The 20,920-nt window shown below is 36.3% G+C and overlaps 1 protein-coding gene across 2 annotated transcripts in view; it reads right to left on the bottom strand.

The window, feature by feature from the left end:
* The window catches only part of LOC123561419 (uncharacterized), a 51,473-nt gene that overhangs the window by 18,250 nt on the left and 12,303 nt on the right, over positions 1 to 20,920 (bottom strand). For both annotated transcript variants that reach the window (XM_045353783.2, XM_045353782.2), the window contains exons 4-8: positions 18,830 to 19,013; positions 16,017 to 17,041; positions 10,378 to 10,573; positions 8,846 to 9,064; positions 5,059 to 5,103 (exon numbers count right to left, since the gene is read on the bottom strand). In XM_045353783.2, the coding sequence (XP_045209718.2) occupies positions 5,059 to 5,103; positions 8,846 to 9,064; positions 10,378 to 10,573; positions 16,017 to 17,041; positions 18,830 to 19,013 (1,669 nt within the window). The remainder of the gene's footprint in view (positions 1 to 5,058; positions 5,104 to 8,845; positions 9,065 to 10,377; positions 10,574 to 16,016; positions 17,042 to 18,829; positions 19,014 to 20,920) is intronic.

The raw sequence follows: 20,920 nt of genomic DNA, 5'->3' as shown, positions 1-20,920 counted from the left end.
GGGGATTCTTAATTGATGATGAAAACAAGGCCAAGTACTTAGTTTATCAACAAAATAATTACTGATAATCATTAAGTTGTTTTTTTTCACTTTCAACACGGGTGGATGTGGGATGTTACCCAATGCTGATTATTGTGTCTATATTTTTCGGGACACTTTTTAAAATAATTATTTTCCGGAAATAAGTCTTGGGACACTGAAAAAAATATTATTTTACGCTGTCCCAACATTTGGGGGAAAATTCAGTAATCTAGAATAGAAAAGTAGACGTTCTGTGGGATGAACATATTGAGAATCTCGAGCTTACGAAGTCTTTAATTTTGTGGTTCTCTATCTGTGAATGGTGAGTGGCAGACACACAGTTTAAACAAACATATTAATTATACATAAACCTCCAATTTACAACTGCATCATCAGGAATGAGAAAATGATGCTGCAATTTTGAAGTACACTGAAATCTGTGTTCACCCTATAAACAGTTCAACTTCCAACACAGCCATTTTGCCCTAACTATACTCAGAATTAATTTGTTGAGCTGACCTGACATTTTGTATGTGAAAATTATGAGACATTTGGCATATGAAAATGAAGTGACATAAGTATGACAGAGTCTACTTTAATGTACATTTACTATCTCAGCTGTGTATTTTTGCTCTTCATTGTTCTGTGTATTGTTTTCTTCTCAAATAAAATTCTTTAAACAGAGTGTATTTACTCTAAATATTCTGTAGGATACCTATTACTGTGCTTCAAGAATGCACCATTTTACAGTCAAATTTTCGGCGCTCTAGGGGCAAACCCCTTCCCATAACCCATCTTACAGTACCTTTGAGAATTTCTGGGGAAGGGCCTGGGGGGCAAAGCATCCCCACTTCAACACAAGAGCACTGCATTGCAGGTGCAGATGCTCATCTGATTTTTTTGTCTCTGTATAATAGAAATATTGCCCAACCATGATTTTCTAAGTCCATAAGGGGCCATAATTCTTGATGAAAACAAAGCAGAGTTAACGTACTTGCTGTGCAAAGTCAGCTTTTAATTGCAAATAACTGCTCCAAGTTTTAAAGCAATAGCTTTGACCGTTAAAGAGAAAAGTTGATCTAACGCAAAACTTAAACAAGAAATCTGATATTTTCTAAGTCCAAAAGGAGCCATAATTCTTGCAAAAAGCAGGATGGAGTTATGTTTCTTGTTGTACAGAGTCAGTTATATTGATGGTAAACAAGTGTTGCAAGTTTTAAAGCAATAGCTTTAATAGTCTAAGAGAAAAGCTGACCTAAACATAAAACTTAACCAGGCAACACCAACGCCAATCAGGTGATGACAATAACTATCCTTTTTCCAAAAATCAGTTGAGCTAAAAATGAGGAAAGGACATTACAATGCACCTACACACACAAAGTTTGATGAATATCCATAAAGCTGTTCCAAGTTTGATTACGACTCATAAAACCATTCATTGAGAAGAAGAAATTTAATTTTATGCTTAGCTCTACTACAGGTCTTGTAACCACTGTAACTATCAAACACAGACTTTGAATAACAAGGAAATTATTTAAAAGTTTCGCACAGCTGTTAAGAAGAAAAGAAATAAGTACAACCAACTTAGTAAAAGCAAAAGGTACGAGTGTCAAGCAATGATCTTAGTCCCTTTCAAACATAATAGCTATTTTCTTTTTGAATTCTGAAAGAGGAAATTATTGACAACAGTAGAGACAAATGGTGGAAAATAAAACTTTGCCGTACATGACTTTTGCCCTAAATGAACTATCTCCTTTGTGCTTCATAAACTATCTCATGAATTAATTTCCTTACTTATTTTTGCACATTTACATGAATATCTAATCTGAAAGCATACATCAGAGGAATTTTTTTTTTTAAAAGATATACCCATGACTACCTATGCATATATTCCAGAGTATACAGAGCTTTTAAAAGTATATGTTATCATACGTAATAAATGACAATATGTACTGAGAAATAGAACATACTATAAACATCAGTCTGAGTCAAAACCCATATAGTAATAACGAGGATAGCGTGAAAGTGAATAATGTTATTTTTAACAGGAGCACCACCTGCAGGTGCCATCGTTTGTCTGCAAAAGCTGAACAGTGTGTAAGGAAAGGATTCTAGTTCAGATTTTCTAAGAACAAAAAGGGTCATAATTCTGACAAAAATGCATGTTAAAGTTATGATTCTTGGTCTACTTATTCATCTAAAGATCTAATGATGATAAACAAGTGTGCAAAGTTTCAAAGCTGTAACTCTTATAGTTTTTGGGGAAAAGTGGACCTAAACAATGAATTTTACCAAGAAACTCAAATTTTCTAAGTACAAAAAGGGCTATAATTCTGACAAAATTCATCTAGAGTTATAGTTTAAGGCTTACATAACCATCTAATGATGATAAATAGGTGTGCAAAGCTTCAAAGCTGTAGCTCTTATAGTTTTTGAGAAAGGGCAGACCTAAACAAAATTTTTTATTCAAAGCAGATGCTCAAGTGACAATACCTTGTAGATTTTTTTCAAAAATCAGACGAGCTAAGAAGGGATATAATTCATGGTATATTTCTGCAAGAATAATGCTCCTTGCGTCATATGACATAGGTGAAGATGTGGGCCTGAATCAAATCTTTTAAGTAATAACAAAGATAGAAAGAATGAATGTGCATCAATATCTTTACCTGAAAAAATTGCAAGTAAAAGGGGGATATAACTCATGAAATAATAATAATGTTGTGGTCCTACTGTCAATATGATGTGGGTGCTGATGTGGAATAACCATTTTAAGTCAAAACCAAATTCATTTCATAATAACAGATGTAGAATGATAGCACATGATAAATTTAACCTGGAATTTTAAGTAAAACAATAGGACTAAGATGGCCCTAGGTCACTCACCTGAGAAACACACCATAACACTGTAAACACGTTTGACCTAGTGATTTCATGGAAATAAATATTCTAACCAATTTTCATTAAGATAGAACCAAAAATGTGGTAACTTAAGTGTAAACAAGTATTTTCTTCAACTTGGCCTACTGACCTTGTTTTTGAGCCAAGATGACCTACATTAGAACTTGACCTAGATTTAATCAAAGGCAATCATTCTGACTCATTTCATGAGTCTTAATTGAAAAATACAGCCTCTATGCATACAAAACGGTTTTTTTTATTTGTCCTAGTGACCTAGTTTTTGACCCCAGATGACCCATATTCAAACCTGACCTTAATTTTATCAAGGCAATCATTCTGACCAATTTTCATGAAGATCAATTGAAAAGTACAGTCTCTATCCCATACACAAGGTTTTTCTTTGATATGACCTAGTTACCTAGTTCTTGACCATAGATGACCCAAATTCTGATTTGATCTGAACTTCATCAAGGGAATCATTCTGACTAAATTGTATGAATATCCAGTGTAAAATGCAATCCCTGTAGCGTACACAAGGTTTTTCTTTAATTTGACTAGGTGACCTAGTTTTTGACCCCAGATGACCCATATTCAAACCTGACCTAGATTTTATCAAGGCAATAATCTGACCAAAATTCATGAAGACCAATTGAAAAATACAGCCTCTATCGCATACACAAGGTTTTTCTTTGATTTGACCTTAGTGACCTAGTTTTTGACCCCAGATGACCCTTTTTTGAACCTGGCCTAGATTTCAACATGGCAATCATTCTGACTAAATTTCATGAAGATCAGTTGAAAAATACAACCTCTATCGCATACACAAGGTTTTTCTTTGATTTGACCTAGTGATCTAGTTTTTGATACCAGATAACCTATTTTAGAACCTGGCCTAGATTTCACCAAGGGTATCATTCTGACAAACTTTCATGAAGATCAGGTGAAAAATACAGCTTCTATCGCATACACAAGGCTTTTCTTTGATTTGACCTAATGGCCTATTTTTTGATCCTACATAACCCATTTTCGGACTTGGCCTAGATTTCACCAAGGGTGTCATTCTGACAAAATTTCATGAAGATCAGGTGAAAAATACAGCTTCTATCGCATACACAACATTTTTCTTTGATTTGACCTAGTGACCTACTTTTTGACCCTAAACCCATTTTCGGACTTGACCTAGATTTCATCAAAATAATCATTCTAACCAAAATTCATGAAGATCAATTGAAAAATACAGCCTCTATTGCATACACAAGGGTTTTTTATTTGACCTAGTGACCTAGTTTTTATCCCAAGATGATCCATTTTTCGAACTTGGCCTAGATTTCATCTATGTTTTCATTCTGACAAAATTTCATGAAGATCAGTTGAAAAATACAGCCTCTATTGCATACACAAGCTAAATGTTGACAGACGACAAACTAAGGACATCGAGCAACGCAATAACTCACCTATGCATTGCTCAGGTGAGCTAAAAAAAGGTGGGAGGGGGGAGGTGTATAATTCATGAAATATTTAGTGAGCGTTATGGACCAAAAGACCTTGTGTCATATGATGTGGGATATTATGTAGAACACTAATTTTCAGTTTGAATCAAATCAAATCAAATCCATTTAGTAATGACAGAGATAGAGTGAAAATGCATTAAAACATTAACCTGAAATTCTAAATTAAAAGGGAGCATAATTCATGAATCACTGATACCAGTTGAGGTACTTGTGTCATATGATGTTGGTCATGAGGAGGAACAACTATCATAAGTTCAAAGCAACTCTGATCATGTCTATCAAATTCATTGCTAATAGTTTCAGAAAAGAAGATGTTTAAATGTTGATGTAGGATTTTGCATGCAGGATGTAAGACTATTGATGATCCCCCTACAAAAATCCCTCAAGTTGATCAAAGCTGAAAATGGCAACAATGTGCCCCACTACTCTTCATACTAATCAATTCTGTGAAGACTTACTGGAAGCTAACCAGTTGTTAAGGAGATGAGCTGACAAGTTAGGACACCAAGACAGATGAGCAACCCAAAAAGCAGTAATCTTTCCCTGAAGAGGGAAATAGAATAAAAAGAAAATTATTTCAATAGAAATTAATATGCCAGGTCAATTTTTACTGTCAAAGTATACATACCAGCTGGATTTAAAGCGTATGCGTGTGTATCTTCCACTTTGAAATCTGCAATGAATAAAAAGTATGACAATAAATGACAAGTAAATTCATATTCTAAAAGCTCCTTAGAATAATCAGATCTGTAAATTAATTAAAAAACAAAAAACAAAAAAAAACACAATTCATCTGTGGTTTTGCTAAAACTGGCTATTTTGTTGGGATATGAGCTCCAATATTTCTGCTTATCAAGCAAGAACTTTGCTAGCTGTTTGGGATTTAATTTCATAAACTAACAAACTACAAAATCTACAACTACATGTAGTTATCCCCAACCAATATTCATGATTTCACCATATTCTACAAAGTTCAAAATCATTTGATTTGGTTGACATTAATGTCCTTAAATTTCATGTTTTTTGGTGTGGAACAATAATTTAAAAAGTTTGAAATTCAAGGGCACTGGGCCCATAACTTGGCAATTTCCATGTGATAACATATTCTTGTCATGCAATTTGACATTCTTCACACATAAATCTAGCTCAACATGCAGAGGATATCTGGAAAACCCGGAAAAAGTGCATAATTTAGAGATGGTACCTAAGTTTTTCAAATCATAGGTTTGAAGTTAAAAAGCTTTGAAATGAAGACAAATGTCCATATATTTTTCAAAAGCAGAAATATAGACAATATTTTAACCAGAAGTGTGGAGTTATGAGCATTTAATATTTTCATGTTAAAGAAAATTTTGTGATCAAGGAAATGTAACTCTTCTTGAACATGGAGAGCATAAACATCAAAGGGACATAATATAGTGAATATTTTCTAATTGGGTGCATTTGATTTAACATTCAACTTTGACCTGGGTTGCTAAATAATGATCCATGATACTGTGTGCTAAAAAAAATAGAACATCTGGAACAGTCTAATAACAGCAAAATTATGCTTTAACAGAATGCAAATAGTTAAGCTCTAACTGGGACTCGAACCCAGGACCTCTAACACCAAAGGCAGACACTCTGCCACTTCCCTATAACAGCATTAGCTAATACCTATGCAGTTTAATTGCCTGGATTACATTGCGTGAACTGGAACAATAATCGGTGAACTCCGGATTATCGGCGTATTCGCTTTGCTACCTAACTGCAATTTTCGTGTAAAGAAAAAATATAATCTATTTCTGCCAACATTATAATTGGTCAAATCTATGAACTTACTAACTGGTAGTACCAGTGAAATTTAACTTACACTGAATCTTTTATATTTGCCCTTTTAGCAGCTGCCGAACGGAAAAGACCGTGAGCTTTGTCCAAATATAAGTAATTATTTTACCAGTTTTGGGAGGATTTCAATTGATGGGGAATTACAGTTACAAACTAAATACCTTTCTGCAACACATGAAGTCATTAGCATTCACTGTTAATCGGTATTATGACTAAGATAGAGTGTCATTCATACATTTCAAAGATTATATACAGTGTTTTGTTTACATTTTTTATCGTAACCGGTGAATTTGTAAAAATCACTTTAGTTTGAAAAATCAAAGTATGTGAAAAGCTATGGTACGGTCTCTACATAATTACAGAGAACAGGTAATTTACCAATTGTCCCTTACTGGTCCACAATGAATGAGAATTTTACTTAGCCCTTCGTTGTAATATCATTCAATTTTTTTAAGTACCTACACTAAATATTAACGCTACTCATTCACAGTTGGGGTGAAAATTTTCAACATGTTCATGTCCACCAAGTCTGGCATAGAATGTATGTATGTCATTGAAAAATGATAAAGTAAGTGAAAATTAAAGTAAGATATTGGGAACAAGAGCTGTCTCCATAGGATGACACATGCCCCCGATGGCACTTTAAATGAATAGTTATGGCCGATGTTCGAGTTTAGGACCTTTGACCTACGGAGCTGGGTCTTGCGCGGGACACATCGTCTTACTGTGTCACACATTTATGCGTAGTTATTTTAAAATCCATGCATGAATGACAAAGATATGGACCGGACACGCCCATCAATGCACTATCATGAAAAAAAACCTTTTACATCTAAGTGTGACCTTGACCTTTGAGCTACGGACCTGGGTCTTGCGCATGACATGTCGTCTTACTGTGGTACACATTCATGCCAAGTTATTTGAAAATCCATCCATCGATGACAAAGATATGGACCAGACACGCCCATCAATGCACTATCCCTTAATGTCTAAGTGTGACCTTGACCTTTGAGATATGGACCTGGGTCTTGTGCGCGACACGTCGTCTTACTGTGGTACAAATTCATGCCAAGTTATTTGAAAATCCATCCATCGATGACAAAGATATGGACCGGACACGCCCATCAATGCACTATCCCTTAATGTCTAAGTGTGACCTTGACCTTTTAGGTACGGACCTGGGTCTTGTGCGCGACACGTCGTCTTACTGTGGTACACATTCATGCCAAGTTATTTGAAAATCCATCCATCGATGACAAAGATATGGACCGGACACGCCCATCAATGCAATAACCTTTAATGTCTAAGTGTGACCTTGACCTTTGAGCTACGGACCTGGGTCTTGCGCGTGACACGTCGTCTTACTGTGGTACACATTCATGCCAAGTTATTTGAAAATCCATCCATCGATGACAAAGATATGGACCGGACACGAAAAATGCGGACAGACTGACAGACCGACAGACCGACGTTCAAAAACTATATGCCTCCCTTCGGGGGCATAAAAATGCAAGAATAATGTTAATCTTCGGCATTATTTCAAAAGCAATGCTATGGTTTACTACCTTCTGCACAATATTTTTTTGTATTTGTAAGAATATCTAACAAAAATCTTATGTCAATAAGTTTGTACCACTAGTCACTATCTGCCTATTCAGTTTTTATGGATTTTTGCAAGAAATTATTTACTGCAAAAACTTGAATATATTACGCATTTTTTTCACAATTTTTTTCATTTTAAGAAAGAGGTGCGTAATATATACACAAACGTATTTTTCTTAGCTAGATTGCATGTAAATATAGCAGAAAATTGGACATTTTTGTCATTTAGCTGTCTGCTGTTTACGTTATTTGCACCTCCTATTGAAGAGCCCTTTCGGCTGTGTCTAAAAGAAGGTACAGTGCCATATGAAAATGTTGCTTTTAATTGCCTGTTTTCTTTTCTTATTTTCCAAGATGTAATTAATAATTTAAGCAGGAATGTGTTCACAAAGTCGGTAAATTGTCTTACATATTCAATAGCTATGGCTGGGACAGTAGAGTTATTAAAACCTTCATGTGAAGTGCAAAAATTTTGCAGTTTGCGAAAAATAGGTTTTTCTGTCAGAAGTTGTTCAAATAAAATGCAATTAAAACGGCTTCTTTGTTATTTCTGTATTCCAAGCCAATAATTACTGATCAATTCAGTCTATCATACATTGTTAAATAAACATGCAAATTAACTTCTCCTTTGATGTGGATGTAATTATGAAATGTTGTCTGCACGTATAAAGCTTGCTTAGAAGGTGTTGGCAGTTTGAGAAAGTGTCATGTTCTCAAAGTAACTGTAAAATTGATGCAAGAGCGATTTTATGCAAAGTCGTCATTACACAAGCCGAAAAAATGGCCAGTTGTAAACAAAATTCTCAGGGCTGATTTTCGATGCATATTATATTCTAATGATATGATTTTTCCCCGAGATTATGATACAAGATCGGGGGTGCGTAATATACACCCTAGCATAATATATTCAAGTTATTACGGTACACCTAAAATATATGGGTTAGTCACTTTAAGCATCCAACTGTAACAATGCAGTCCTGACTTACTCTGTTGTATACTGCTACTATGATCTATCTTGTAACCCTGAGAAACTGACGTTTGACTGGAATCACCATGACCAGCATTCTGGACGACATGCACTGTACGATTCACAGGCTGCATTTGCTGACGATGTCCACCATTCTGCATCATGTAGTAGGAACTTGATGGCGGTTGAATCTCACCCTGGTCATCCATATCCATCTCTACATCATCTTCAAACTCCTCTATGAAACACAATTTCTAACAATATTATATGAATCCTGTGAAATCCTTTAATGTAGTGGGCATAAAAATTTGTGATTTTAGCCTTTTTATTGTGGATATGAATTCACAGATTTCCAGTTTTGAAGATTAAGTAAACAGGAATTTTATCTGTCCATTTATATTTCATGTCACAGATGACTGATGAAACAAAAAATCCTCAAAAAATTTATTTCTCTGCAAATATTAATGACTTCACAGTCCTTGATCATTTTTACTTGAGTCCTATTTAACAGCAGTGTCAGTTAACCAAAGCAGTGTTTCTGGACACTGTACCAGTATTTGTTCCCTGCAAGAAGCTGATTGACTCTCCACATGAATCAGATGGAGGACGAATGACTTTCAGACACACTGCCTGCTGTTAAATCCGTAGCAGAACATGTGCCTCACCCAAATGATGAACCTCACAACTTCTCACTGCAGTTTTGTGACCTATTGACATTGCAAGAAATGAATGGGTTTTTTCTTTATAAAAAAAAAGTTATTCCTGGCTCAAAAGGAATGTTCCGCATCCCCCTTTTGATACACTAAAAAATTATTTTTTTTCATATTTCAGCCAATAATGTAAACCCAAACAGAAACACAAAGGAATCATATGTTCAATTTAGTCATGCTAGAATCAATTTCCTAAAAATACCCAAACATCTCTACAATAGCTTTATACTCACATTACAGACTGCTGACCATTCAGTGCAAATATTTGATAGAAATATTTAAGCATAACTTAATGCTTCTAATCTGTACATATTACAAGTGTCTTAGTGTCAGTATTTTTACTTTTTTCAAACCTTCAGCTTGTAGCCAGAAAAAAACAAAGCGCATTCTTGAAACATTAGTTTATACATAATTTATTTTAGGATGAATGTGAAGAAAGTTCTATAACTTATATTAATCACTCATGACACCTCATTCCTGATGGAATCCATCGCCATGAGGGTATGAGAGAAGAGAAACCAGTTTCCCTTTTTTTAATGCTGAACACCAAGAAAGGGAGCTACTGGTACCATTTTTCACGTCTTTTGTATGACACAGCCGGGATTGAACCCATGACTTCCCGCACTCAAAGCGAATGCTCTACCAATAGTCTATCTAATAGAATTAATTCAGGATACAGGTGAAAAAGTTATGGCCAAAACAACTTAACCACATGAACAGGCCTGGAGGAACAGACATACACTAGAACAGATGGGCAGACAGAATGACAGACAGATGGTTATTGTGAGATTACTATAGGCAGAGTCTTTATAAATGTTATTTGTATATTTTCAATACGTACCTTCTGAGTCAGAATAATCAGATTCTTCTTTCACTGGTCGTATTCCTGTGTTACCCTCTAACATTTTCTGTATCTTCTTGTCTCTCAGGAACGTTAGTGTGGAATCTACATCAGTCACTGTCGGGTCTTCCTGCCTCACAATCCTACGTCTGCCTGACTTTATCAACTTTATCTGACCTTCATCACGCAAATTTATCTGAAAATTGTCACTTACAGTATTACAATAAACTTAACTACTAGTATGAAGAACAAAAATACAAAACAATAAAAAAATATTCTGATACATGTGAAAATCATACAAGAGGGCCATGATGGCCCTATATCGCTCACCTGTTATCATTGCACTTGAGGACAAGAAGGTCCTCAGAAAAAATATCTAAGTCCAAAGGACAGTAACAAAAAAGGGAAGAAATTTAACCAAAAACAAAAACAAATTCTTACAAGGTACAGATATGTCAAAATACACCTACAAATTAGAGGTACCATCCGTGTTATACCACAGAAAAGTGGTCTCGGTTTTTCCCTACAGCCAATAATAAACAAGAGGACCATAATGGTCTGAATCGCTCACCTCTTCCCACATGACCCAGTTTTGAGTATGACGTCGTTTTTTCTATTATTTGACATAGTGACCTAGTTTTTGAGCTCATGTGACCCAGTTTTGAACTTGACCTAGATATTATCAAGATAAAAATTCTGACCAATTTTCATGAAGATCCATTGAAAAATATGGTCTCTAGAGAGGTCACAAGGTTTTTCTATTATTTGACCTATTGACCTAGTTTTCAAAGGTATGTGACCCTGTTTTGAACATTACCTAGATATCATCAAGGTGAACATTCTCACTAATTTTCATGAAGATCTCATGAAAAATATGGCCTCTAGAGAGGTCACAAGGTTTTTCTATTTTGATACCTACTGGCCTAGTTTATTGACCGCACGTGACCCAGTTTCAAAAATGATCTAGATATCATCAAGGTGAACATTCAGATCAATTTTCATGAAGATCCATTGAAAAATATGGCCTCCAGAGAGGTCAAAAGATTTTAATAATTTTAGACCTACTGACCTAGTTTTTGACCGCAGTTGACCCAGTTTAAAATTTGACCTAGATATCATCAAGATGAACATTCAGACCAACTTTCATACAGATCCCATGAAAAGTATGGCCTCTAGAGATGTTACAAGGTTTTTATATTATCTGACCTACTGACCTAGTTTTTAAAGGCACATGACCAAGTTTCAAACTTGACCTAGATATCATCAAGGTGAACATTCTGACCAATTTTTATGTAGATCCATTCACAAGTATGGCCTCTAGAGAGGTGACAAGGTTTTTCTATTTTTAGACCTACTGACCTAGTTTTTGACCGCACATGACCCTGTTTCGAACTTGACCTAGATATCATCAAGATGAACATTCAGACCAATTTTCATACAGATCCCATGAAAAATATGGCCTTTAGAGAGGTCACAAGGTTTTTCTATTATTTGACCTACTGACCTAGTTTTCGTCGGCATGTGACCCACTTTTGAACTTGACCTAGATATCATCAAGGTGAACATTCTGACCAATTTTCATGAAGATCTCATGAAATATATGGCCTCTAGAGTGGTCACAAGGTTTTTCTATTTTTAGACCTACTGACCTAGTTTTTGATCGCACGTGACCCAGTTTCGAACTTGACCTAGATATCATAAAGATGAACATTCAGACCAACTTTCATACAGATCCCACAAAAATATGGCCTTTAGAGAGGTCACAAGGTTTTTCTATTATTTGACCTACTGACCTAGTTTTTGATGGCATGTGACCCAGTTTCAAAATTGACCTAGATATCATCAAGGTGAACGTTCTGACCAATTTTCATGAAGATCTCATGAAGTATATGGCCTCTAGAGAGGTCACAAGGTTTTTCTATTTTTAGACCTACTGACCTAGTTTTTGAAGGCACGTGACCCAGTTTCGAATTTGACCTAGATATCATCAAGGTGAACATTCTGACCAATTTTCATGAAGATCTTATAAATATATGGCCTCTAGAGAGGTCACAAGGTTTTTCTATTTTTAGACCTACTGACCTAGTTTTTGATGGCACGTGACCCAGTTTCAAACTTGACCTAGATATCATCAAGGTAAACATTCTGACCAATTTTCATGAAGATTGTGTGAAATATATGGCCTCTAGAGAGGTCACAAGGTTTTTCTATTTTTAGACCTACTGACCTAGTTTTTGAAGGCACGTGACCCAGTTTCGACCTTGACCTAGATATCATCAAGATGAACATTCTGACCAACTTTCATAAAGATCCCATGAAAAATGTGACCTCTAGAGTGGTCACAAGCAAAAGTTTACGGACGGACGGACGCACGCACGCACGCACGACGGACGACGGACACCGCGCGATCACAAAAGCTCACCTTGTCACTTTGTGACAGGTGAGCTAAAAAGTTACTAAAAATAAGCTATTTATAGTAACGTAAAAGGGAAGTAATTAAAACAAGAGCACCGCCTTGCGGGTGCTGACGCTCATCTGATTTTTTTTGTGTAATGGAAATATTGTCCTACCCATGATTTTCTAAGTCTAAAAAGGGCCATCATTCTTGCAAAAAGCAGGATAGAGTTATGTTTCTTGATGTACAGTGTCCACTTATGATGGTGAAAAACTGTTGCAAGTTTTAAAGCAATATTTCCATATTCTTGAAAAAGGACAAGTGTCCGAAAATTCGAAATAAAGAGTAAAATTTCAACACAGATTTGTACTATACTTCCCTTCGGAAGATTTACAGACATATTTTAAAGCAATAGCTTTGATAGTTTATGAGAAAAGTTGACTTAAACATAATACTCAACCAAGAAAATGATTTTCTAAGTCCAAAAGGGGCAATAATTATTGCAAAAATCAGGATGGAGTTACGCTGCTTGCTGTACAGGGTCAGCTTATGATGGTGAACAAGTGTTGCAAGTTTCAAAGCAATAGCTTTGATAGTTTAAGAGAAAAAGTTGACCTAAACATAAAACTTAACCAAGAAATCTGATATTTTCTAAGTCCAAAAGGGGCCATAAATCTTGCAAAAAGCAGGATGGAGTTATGTTTCTTGCTGTACAGGGTCAACTTATGATGGTGAACAAGTGTTGCAAGTTTTAAAGCAATAGCTTTGATAGCTTAGGATAAAAGCTGACCTAAACATAAAACTTAACCAAGAAAACTGATTTTCTAAGTCCAAAAGGGGCAATAAATCTTGCAAAAAGCAAGATGGAGTTATGTTTCTTGCTGTACAGGGTCAGCTTATGATGGTGAACAAGTATTCCAAGTTTCAAAGCAATAGCTTTGACAGTTTGGGAGAAAAGTTGACCTAAACATAAAACTTAACCAAGAAATCTGATATTTTCTAAGTACAAAAGGGGCCATAAATCTTGCAAAAAGCAAGATGGAGTTATGTTTCTTGCTATACAGGGTCAGCTTATGATGGTGAACAAGTATTCCAAGTTTCAAAGCAATAGCTTTGATAGTTTAGGAGAAAAGCTGACCTAAACATAAAACTTAACCAGGCAACGCCGACGCAGACGCCGACGCCGACACCGACGCCGACGCCGACGCCGACAACCGCTCAAGTGATGACAATAACTCATCATTTTTTTTCAAAAAATCAGATGAGCTAAAAAAAATTATTGTAAGTGAAGAAAAGAAGGATCTGCCAAATAAATCTGTTGACATAAATGAAATTTCCGATCAGTATCTTCATTAGTTACGGAGATATACCCATTTTAATTTGAAATAAAGGGAGGTAATTTGAAATAAAATCTGTCCATAGTTATCTACCCTGATTGGCTCAGTCCAACTAATGACAATAATGAAATTTCAAATAAGTACTATAAGTACTTACTGATATAAATCCATTTTGATTACAATCAGGGGAGATAATCAGATATAAAATAACTCTGAACCTACACTTGGATCTGATCTGTCATGGAATCCAAGAATTATTGTTGTTGAAGTTATTTTGGAAGTTTGTATCAAATAAAACCATAAATGAAGTCTCTATATGGCTGCAAAAGCCAAAATAGCCAATTTTGGACCTTTAAGGGGCCATAACTCTGGAACCCATGAAGAAATCTGGCCACTTCAAGAAAGGAACCAACATCTTGTGGTAATACAAGTTGTGTGCAAGTTTGGTTAAAATTGAATCATAAATGAAGCTGCTATTGTGCAGACAAGGTCAAAATAGCTAATTTTGGCCCTTTTCAGGGGCCATAACTCTGGAACCCATAATGGGATCTGGCCAGTTCAAGAAAGGAATCAAGATCTTATGGTGATACAAGTTGTGTGCAAGTTTGGTAAAAATCAAATCATAAATAAAGCTGCTACTGTGAAGACAAGGTCAAAATAGCTAATTTTGGCCCTTTCAGGGGCCATAACTCTGGAACCCATAATGGAATCTCGCCAGTTCAAGAAAGGAACCGAGATCTTATGGTGATACAAGTTGTATGCCAGTTTGGTTAAAATCAAATCATAAATGAAGCTGCTATTGTGCAGACAAGGTCAAAATAGCTAATTTTGGCCCTTTCAGGGGCCATAACTCTAGAACCCATAATAGAATCTGGCCAGTTCAAGAAAGGAACCGAGACCATATGGTGATACAAGTTGTGTGCCAGTTTGGTAAAAATCAAATCATAAATGAAGCTGCTACTGTGCAGACAAGTTCAAAATAGCTAATTTTGGCCCTTTCAGGGGCCATAACTCTGGAACCCATAATGGAATCTGGCCAATTCAAGTAAGGAACCGAGATCTTATGGTAATACAAGTTGTGTGCAAGTTTGGTAAAAATCAAATCATAAATAAAGTTGCTATTGTGCAGACAAGGTCAAAATAGCTAATTTTGGCCCTTTCAGGCGCCATAACTCTAGAATCCATAATGGGATCTGGCCAGTTCAAGAAAGTAACCGAGATCTTATGGTGATACAAGTTGTGTGCAAGTTTGGTTAAAATAAAATTATAAATGAAACCTCTATCGTGCAGACAAGAAATTGTGGACGGACGACGGACGATCACAAAAGCTCACCCTGTCACTATGTGACAGGTGAGCTAATAAAAGGGTGTTGAATAATGCAGCTTTATCTTAACTACATTACCAGACCTCATTCTCCATTTCAAAATGTATTCTTTAAATTCATGGCCAGTGTAAGACTTAAAATCACAAAGAGTGTTGCCAAAAGCAGAAATCTAGCTTTAAATCATTTACGTTTAACATTATATACCTTTCTACGACATGCTCATTTGATTAGTCTGAAAGTGCTGCACACATAGGTATGTTAAAAACAACAGTAACTTGAGAAACTGGTAAGGACTGCTGCACTGTAAGCATGTAGTGTTATAGCATTATTTGTAAACAATAATTTGTATAACCATAGACTTAGCTTCAGTCAATATGTGGTTACACTGACCTGTCCGAAAGTAATATTGAACAAGGACATATTGCTTTCTGACAGGAAAACTAAACTACATAATATATAGTGACCTTAACATTTGTCTATAATTGAATATTATACTTGATACTTCCAGTAAGTGTATATTAAATAAAGTAAAAACAGGAAGGAATAAAAGTCATACACAAAAAAGCAAGACATATCACTCACCTGAACACCTTTATCTCTCATACCAGGGGGTCTTTTCTTGATGGATTTTACTTTTAATTTCCTCTCAAACCTCTCATTTCTAATCTCATCACACAGTGCTATTGATGGTTTATACGGAAATATTCCTGCATCATCAAACATATCCACAAGATTCTTGACTGACATGGCTAATGGGTAAGCTTCTGACACAATTTTACAGATAGCCTTCTTGGTGATTGTCTCCACATTATACATCTCTCGAAATATCCTTGTCTGGGTGATGAAATGGTCTTTGAAGTGGCGGAAACATCCTTTCTCTATAGGATATGTCAAGCTTGATGAGTTTGGTGGAAGGACAAACAGAATGATGTTGTGGTTCTTTGCCCAGGCGATGGTATCTGGATTAACTTTTGACTTGGTACCATCATAGAGGACAATTACTGGCGGCGTCTTCTTCATTCCGAGAAGAGCATATTCAATAAAGTGTTTCTCAAGATAATATTTCATGGTGGTGTAATCAGTAAGGCCATTTTCTGTCATTGTACCCTGTACACCAGGATATTTGCCTTTCAAAAGATCTGAATCCATTCTATACCCAGGGTAGATAAGGAACGGAGGTAAAGAGTTACCCAATGCATTCCCACATCCAATCAAACTGACAACAGTTGTCTCTGTCCTTGACCCTAACTGACTCTTAAGTGCTTTGATTGGTCGAGCTTTTGGATGTCCAGACTCATACTGTATCGCTACTTCGTCCAGACAGAAAATCCTCTGCGGTTTATCCAGAAGCTCATACTTCACTAGCAACATGTGTAATTCTGTGAAGTAATTTGATAAACAGACATCTGCCTCGTCTGCCAGGGTAGAAATCTGAATCTGCTCACCGTCTTCCTCAAATTCAAATGTTTCTAATGTTTTTCTTTTTGGACTAGCAGGTTCCTTCTTTTTGGTTCGGACACATGTGCGGAATTCTCCAAAAACTTTCTCGTTCAAGATAGGCCATCTTGTTCTAAAGCTCTTATGCCATCTTGGAGACAGAAGTGTGCCTGAAAAATAGAATACAACTGTTCTTCTATCATAGTGTTTATCTTTTATGTTGCACTTCGCATGATTTCAATAAAAACTTACATCACCTGTGCCCATTCAAAGTTTTAGAACATAATAATATCAACACATAAAATTTTATCTCACACTGGTTTGCCACTAGCGTTGAAAAATAAGTTTTTTTTTATTACAAATGAAAATATTTTTTTTTAATTAAATTTCTTACTTAGGTTTATATCAGGAATAACTAAAATTGTGTCCATAGAATGCCCCTACATACTACCAAATCCTTTATGGTCATATTCAGATAAGGTACTTTGAATCCATTCCTAAACAAGGGTAACATAGTCACAAAATACACACGTGGAGAGCATGTTACGCTGTCATTCTTGTATCTGACCTTTGACCTCTAAGTGCGACCTTGACCTTAAACCTAGGGACCTGGTTCTTGCGCAAGACAGTCCGTCCCATGATGGTGAATAATTGTGCCAAGTTACATCAAAATCCCTCCATGCAGGAAGAAGAAATGTTCCAGACAGTCATTCTTGAATTTGACATTGACCTCTAAGTGTGACCTTGACATTAGACCTAGGGACTTGGTTCTTGCATAAGACACTCTGTCTCATGGTGGTGACCATTCCTGCCAAATTACATCAAAATCCCTCCATGCATGAAGAAGAAATGTTCCGGACTAAGTCATTCTTGTATCTGACCTTTGGCTTCAAAGTGTGACCTTGACATTAGACCTAGGGACCTGGTTCTTGCACACGTCACATGGTGTAAACATTTTTGCCAAGTTACATCAAAATCCCTCAAAGCATGAAGAAGAAATGCTTCAGATAGTCATTCTTGAATTTGACCTTTGAGCTCTAAATGTGACCTTGACCTTAGACCTAGGGACCTGGTTCTTGTGCATGACAACTCAGTCTCATGATAGTGAACATTTGTGTCAAGTTACATCAAATCCCCTCCATGCATGAGAAAGAAATGCTCCGGATAAAGTTTGTGGACGCCACCCACCCATTCCCATAATACCTTCTGTCTTTCAGACCAGCGTATAAAAAGTGTATGAGGAGTTGAAAGCACCAAATTCCTTCACTATGGCCTACTTTGTAAATTACGAAAGGGCCACAATTCTAGAAAAAATAGCCATAGAAAAAAGTCCATTATGTATTGTCATCTTAACATCAAGGTCCTTCATCTGTGAAACTTTAAAGTATATATCCTTCCAATATTTTCTCTATATTCTATATAGAAAAACCATCAAAGGGCCATAACAGTGGTAAAAATAGTCACAAGATTTCGGGTTGTATGTACATACAGATAGCAGCAACGCTATATGCCTCCCCAGCCCCCCAACCCATCAATGTGTGGGCAAAATAACCCCTTATTATTATGTTCTTAAGGTGATAAAAAACTCTCCCAAACATACATGTCAGACAATTCTGACACGGATGAAAATATCAAAACAATTTAAAGATGTCTTGATAAAACATAATATTAAACAAAATGAAGATCAAACTTTACTCAGCCTATCTTCTCCTTTGATCAAATGTGGTATAAAATAAGACAGATCTGAAACTCTCGCACAATCATAATACTGACACACTGCTAAATCCCATGATAACTAGAAGAGATAAAGTTTGTTTTTAAAGATGCCTTCTTTGCACTTCAATGCATTTAAAAAGCATCTACAGGAAAATGGCCAGGTAAGACTTTCTTTGCATGATCCATCCAAATTTTGCCACTTTCAAAATTGTAACTGGCTCTTTCTTTTTTGATATACTTACCTTCACACAGTTTCCCTTTCTCAACAGCCAATTCTGATGCCAGATTCCTGAGTTCTGAGATAGAAAACATGTAGCCGAGTGATGACATTTGTAGCAGATAGTCTACCAGCTTCTTCTCATCTTCGTATGTCAACAACGGCTCTGGACCTTTTCTTTGAAACAACAAACTTGCATCTCCCTGGGCCTTAAAATAGTACATTGATTTGATTGATTTCACTGAAACTAGCTTCAACTGTCTCTAACTTGTATTTATAATTCATTTAGTTTTAAACAAAAACATTTAACATCCCTAACAAATGTTTGACCTCTTTAAAAGCAATGCTTTAAGTCCACATTATGAATCTTAGCAAATCAATTAACTTGATCAGTGGGTAAATAAATGCAATTGAACCTAATAACAGTACAGCTATTATATGATACAATGCATTTACCAGTAAGGCCAGGAAAAGATACCTGTATAACTATTTAGAGTTACCTGACCCTTTTACCTTTACCGACTTTCATTATGCCCCGCACCATCAAATTTTTTATCTTGACAAAAATTCTGTGGATATCCAGAAGTTTGATTTAAGCTATATTCACATTTCAATGACTTGATATATAACTAAGAATTGAAAAAAAATTGCCTACCCTATTTTCATGTTGTTAAGTAACCCTGAATATACATATTTTTATGGCCTTACTATATATAAATGCAACAAATGAAAAATCCAACAAAACTAGAAAATGCTTTTGTAAAAAAGCGCATGTCTCCCCCAATGCAAAGTCCTATAGGCAAGAAGTCAATAGGGGTCAGGAGCGAAAGTCGAAGAGGCACTGATGGTTGGCTGCAATAGGGATCATCTACTTGGCATGTCCAGTCATCCTGCTAAATTTCAACACTCTTGGCCTAGTGGTTCTCAAGTCACTGTTCAGGCTCCTGTGACCTTGACCTTTGATCAAGTGACCTCAAAATAAATAGGGGTCATCTACTCTGCATGTCCAATCATCCTATTAAGTTTCAACATTGTAGGTCAAGTGGTTCTCAAGTTATTTCCAATAAATGATTTTACATGAACAGGCCACTGTGACCTTGACCTTTAATAGACTGACCCCAAAATCAATAGGGGTCATCTACTCTGCATGTTCAATCATCCTATGAAGTTTCAACATTCTGGGTCAAGTGGTTCTCAAGTTATTGATCGGAACTGGTTATCAATGTTCAGGCCTCTGTGACCTTGACCTTTAACGGAGTGACCCCAAAAACAATAAGAATCATTTACTCTGCATGAACAATCATCCTATTAAGTTTCAACATTCTGGGTCGTGAGGTTCTAAAGTTATTGACTGGAAATGGTTTTCCATGTTCAGGCCCCTGTGACCTTGACCTTTAACAGAGTGACCCTAAAACCGTTAGGGGTCATCTACTCTGCATGAACAATCATCCTAAGTTTCAACATTCTGGGTCAAGTGGTTCTCAAGTTACTGACCGGAAATGGTTTTCAATGTTCAGGCCCCTGTGACCTTGACCTTTCACAGAGTGACCCCAAAATCGTTAGGGGTCATCTACTCTGCATGACCAAACATCCAACATTCTGGGTCAAGTGGTTCTCAAGTTACTGACCGGAAATGGTTTTCAATGTTCGGGCCCCTGTGACCTTGATCTTTCACAGAGTGACCCCAAAATCGTTTGGGGGTCATCTACTCTGTATGACCAATCATCCTATTAAGTTTCAACATTCTGGGTCGAGTGGTTCTCAAGTTATTGACCGGAAATGGTTTTCAATGTTCAGGCCCCTGTGACCTTGACCTTTAACGGAGTGACCCCAAAAACAATAAGAATCATTTACTCTGCATGAACAATCATCCTATTAAGTTTCAACATTCTGGGTCGTGAGGTTCTAAAGTTATTGACTGGAAATGGTTTTCCACGTTCAGGCCCCTGTGACCTTGACCTTTAACAGAGTGACCCTAAAACCGTTAGGGGTCATCTACTCTGCATGAACAATCATCCTAAGTTTCAACATTCTGGGTCAAGTGGTTCTCAAGTTACTGACCGGAAATGGTTTTCAATGTTCAGGCCCCTGTGACCTTGACCTTTCACAGAGTGAC

The sequence above is a fragment of the Mercenaria mercenaria genome, chromosome 10, assembly GCF_021730395.1.
Source record: "Mercenaria mercenaria strain notata chromosome 10, MADL_Memer_1, whole genome shotgun sequence".
NCBI lineage: Eukaryota > Metazoa > Mollusca > Bivalvia > Venerida > Veneridae > Mercenaria > Mercenaria mercenaria.
This window is presented reverse-complemented; position numbering and strand designations above follow the sequence as displayed.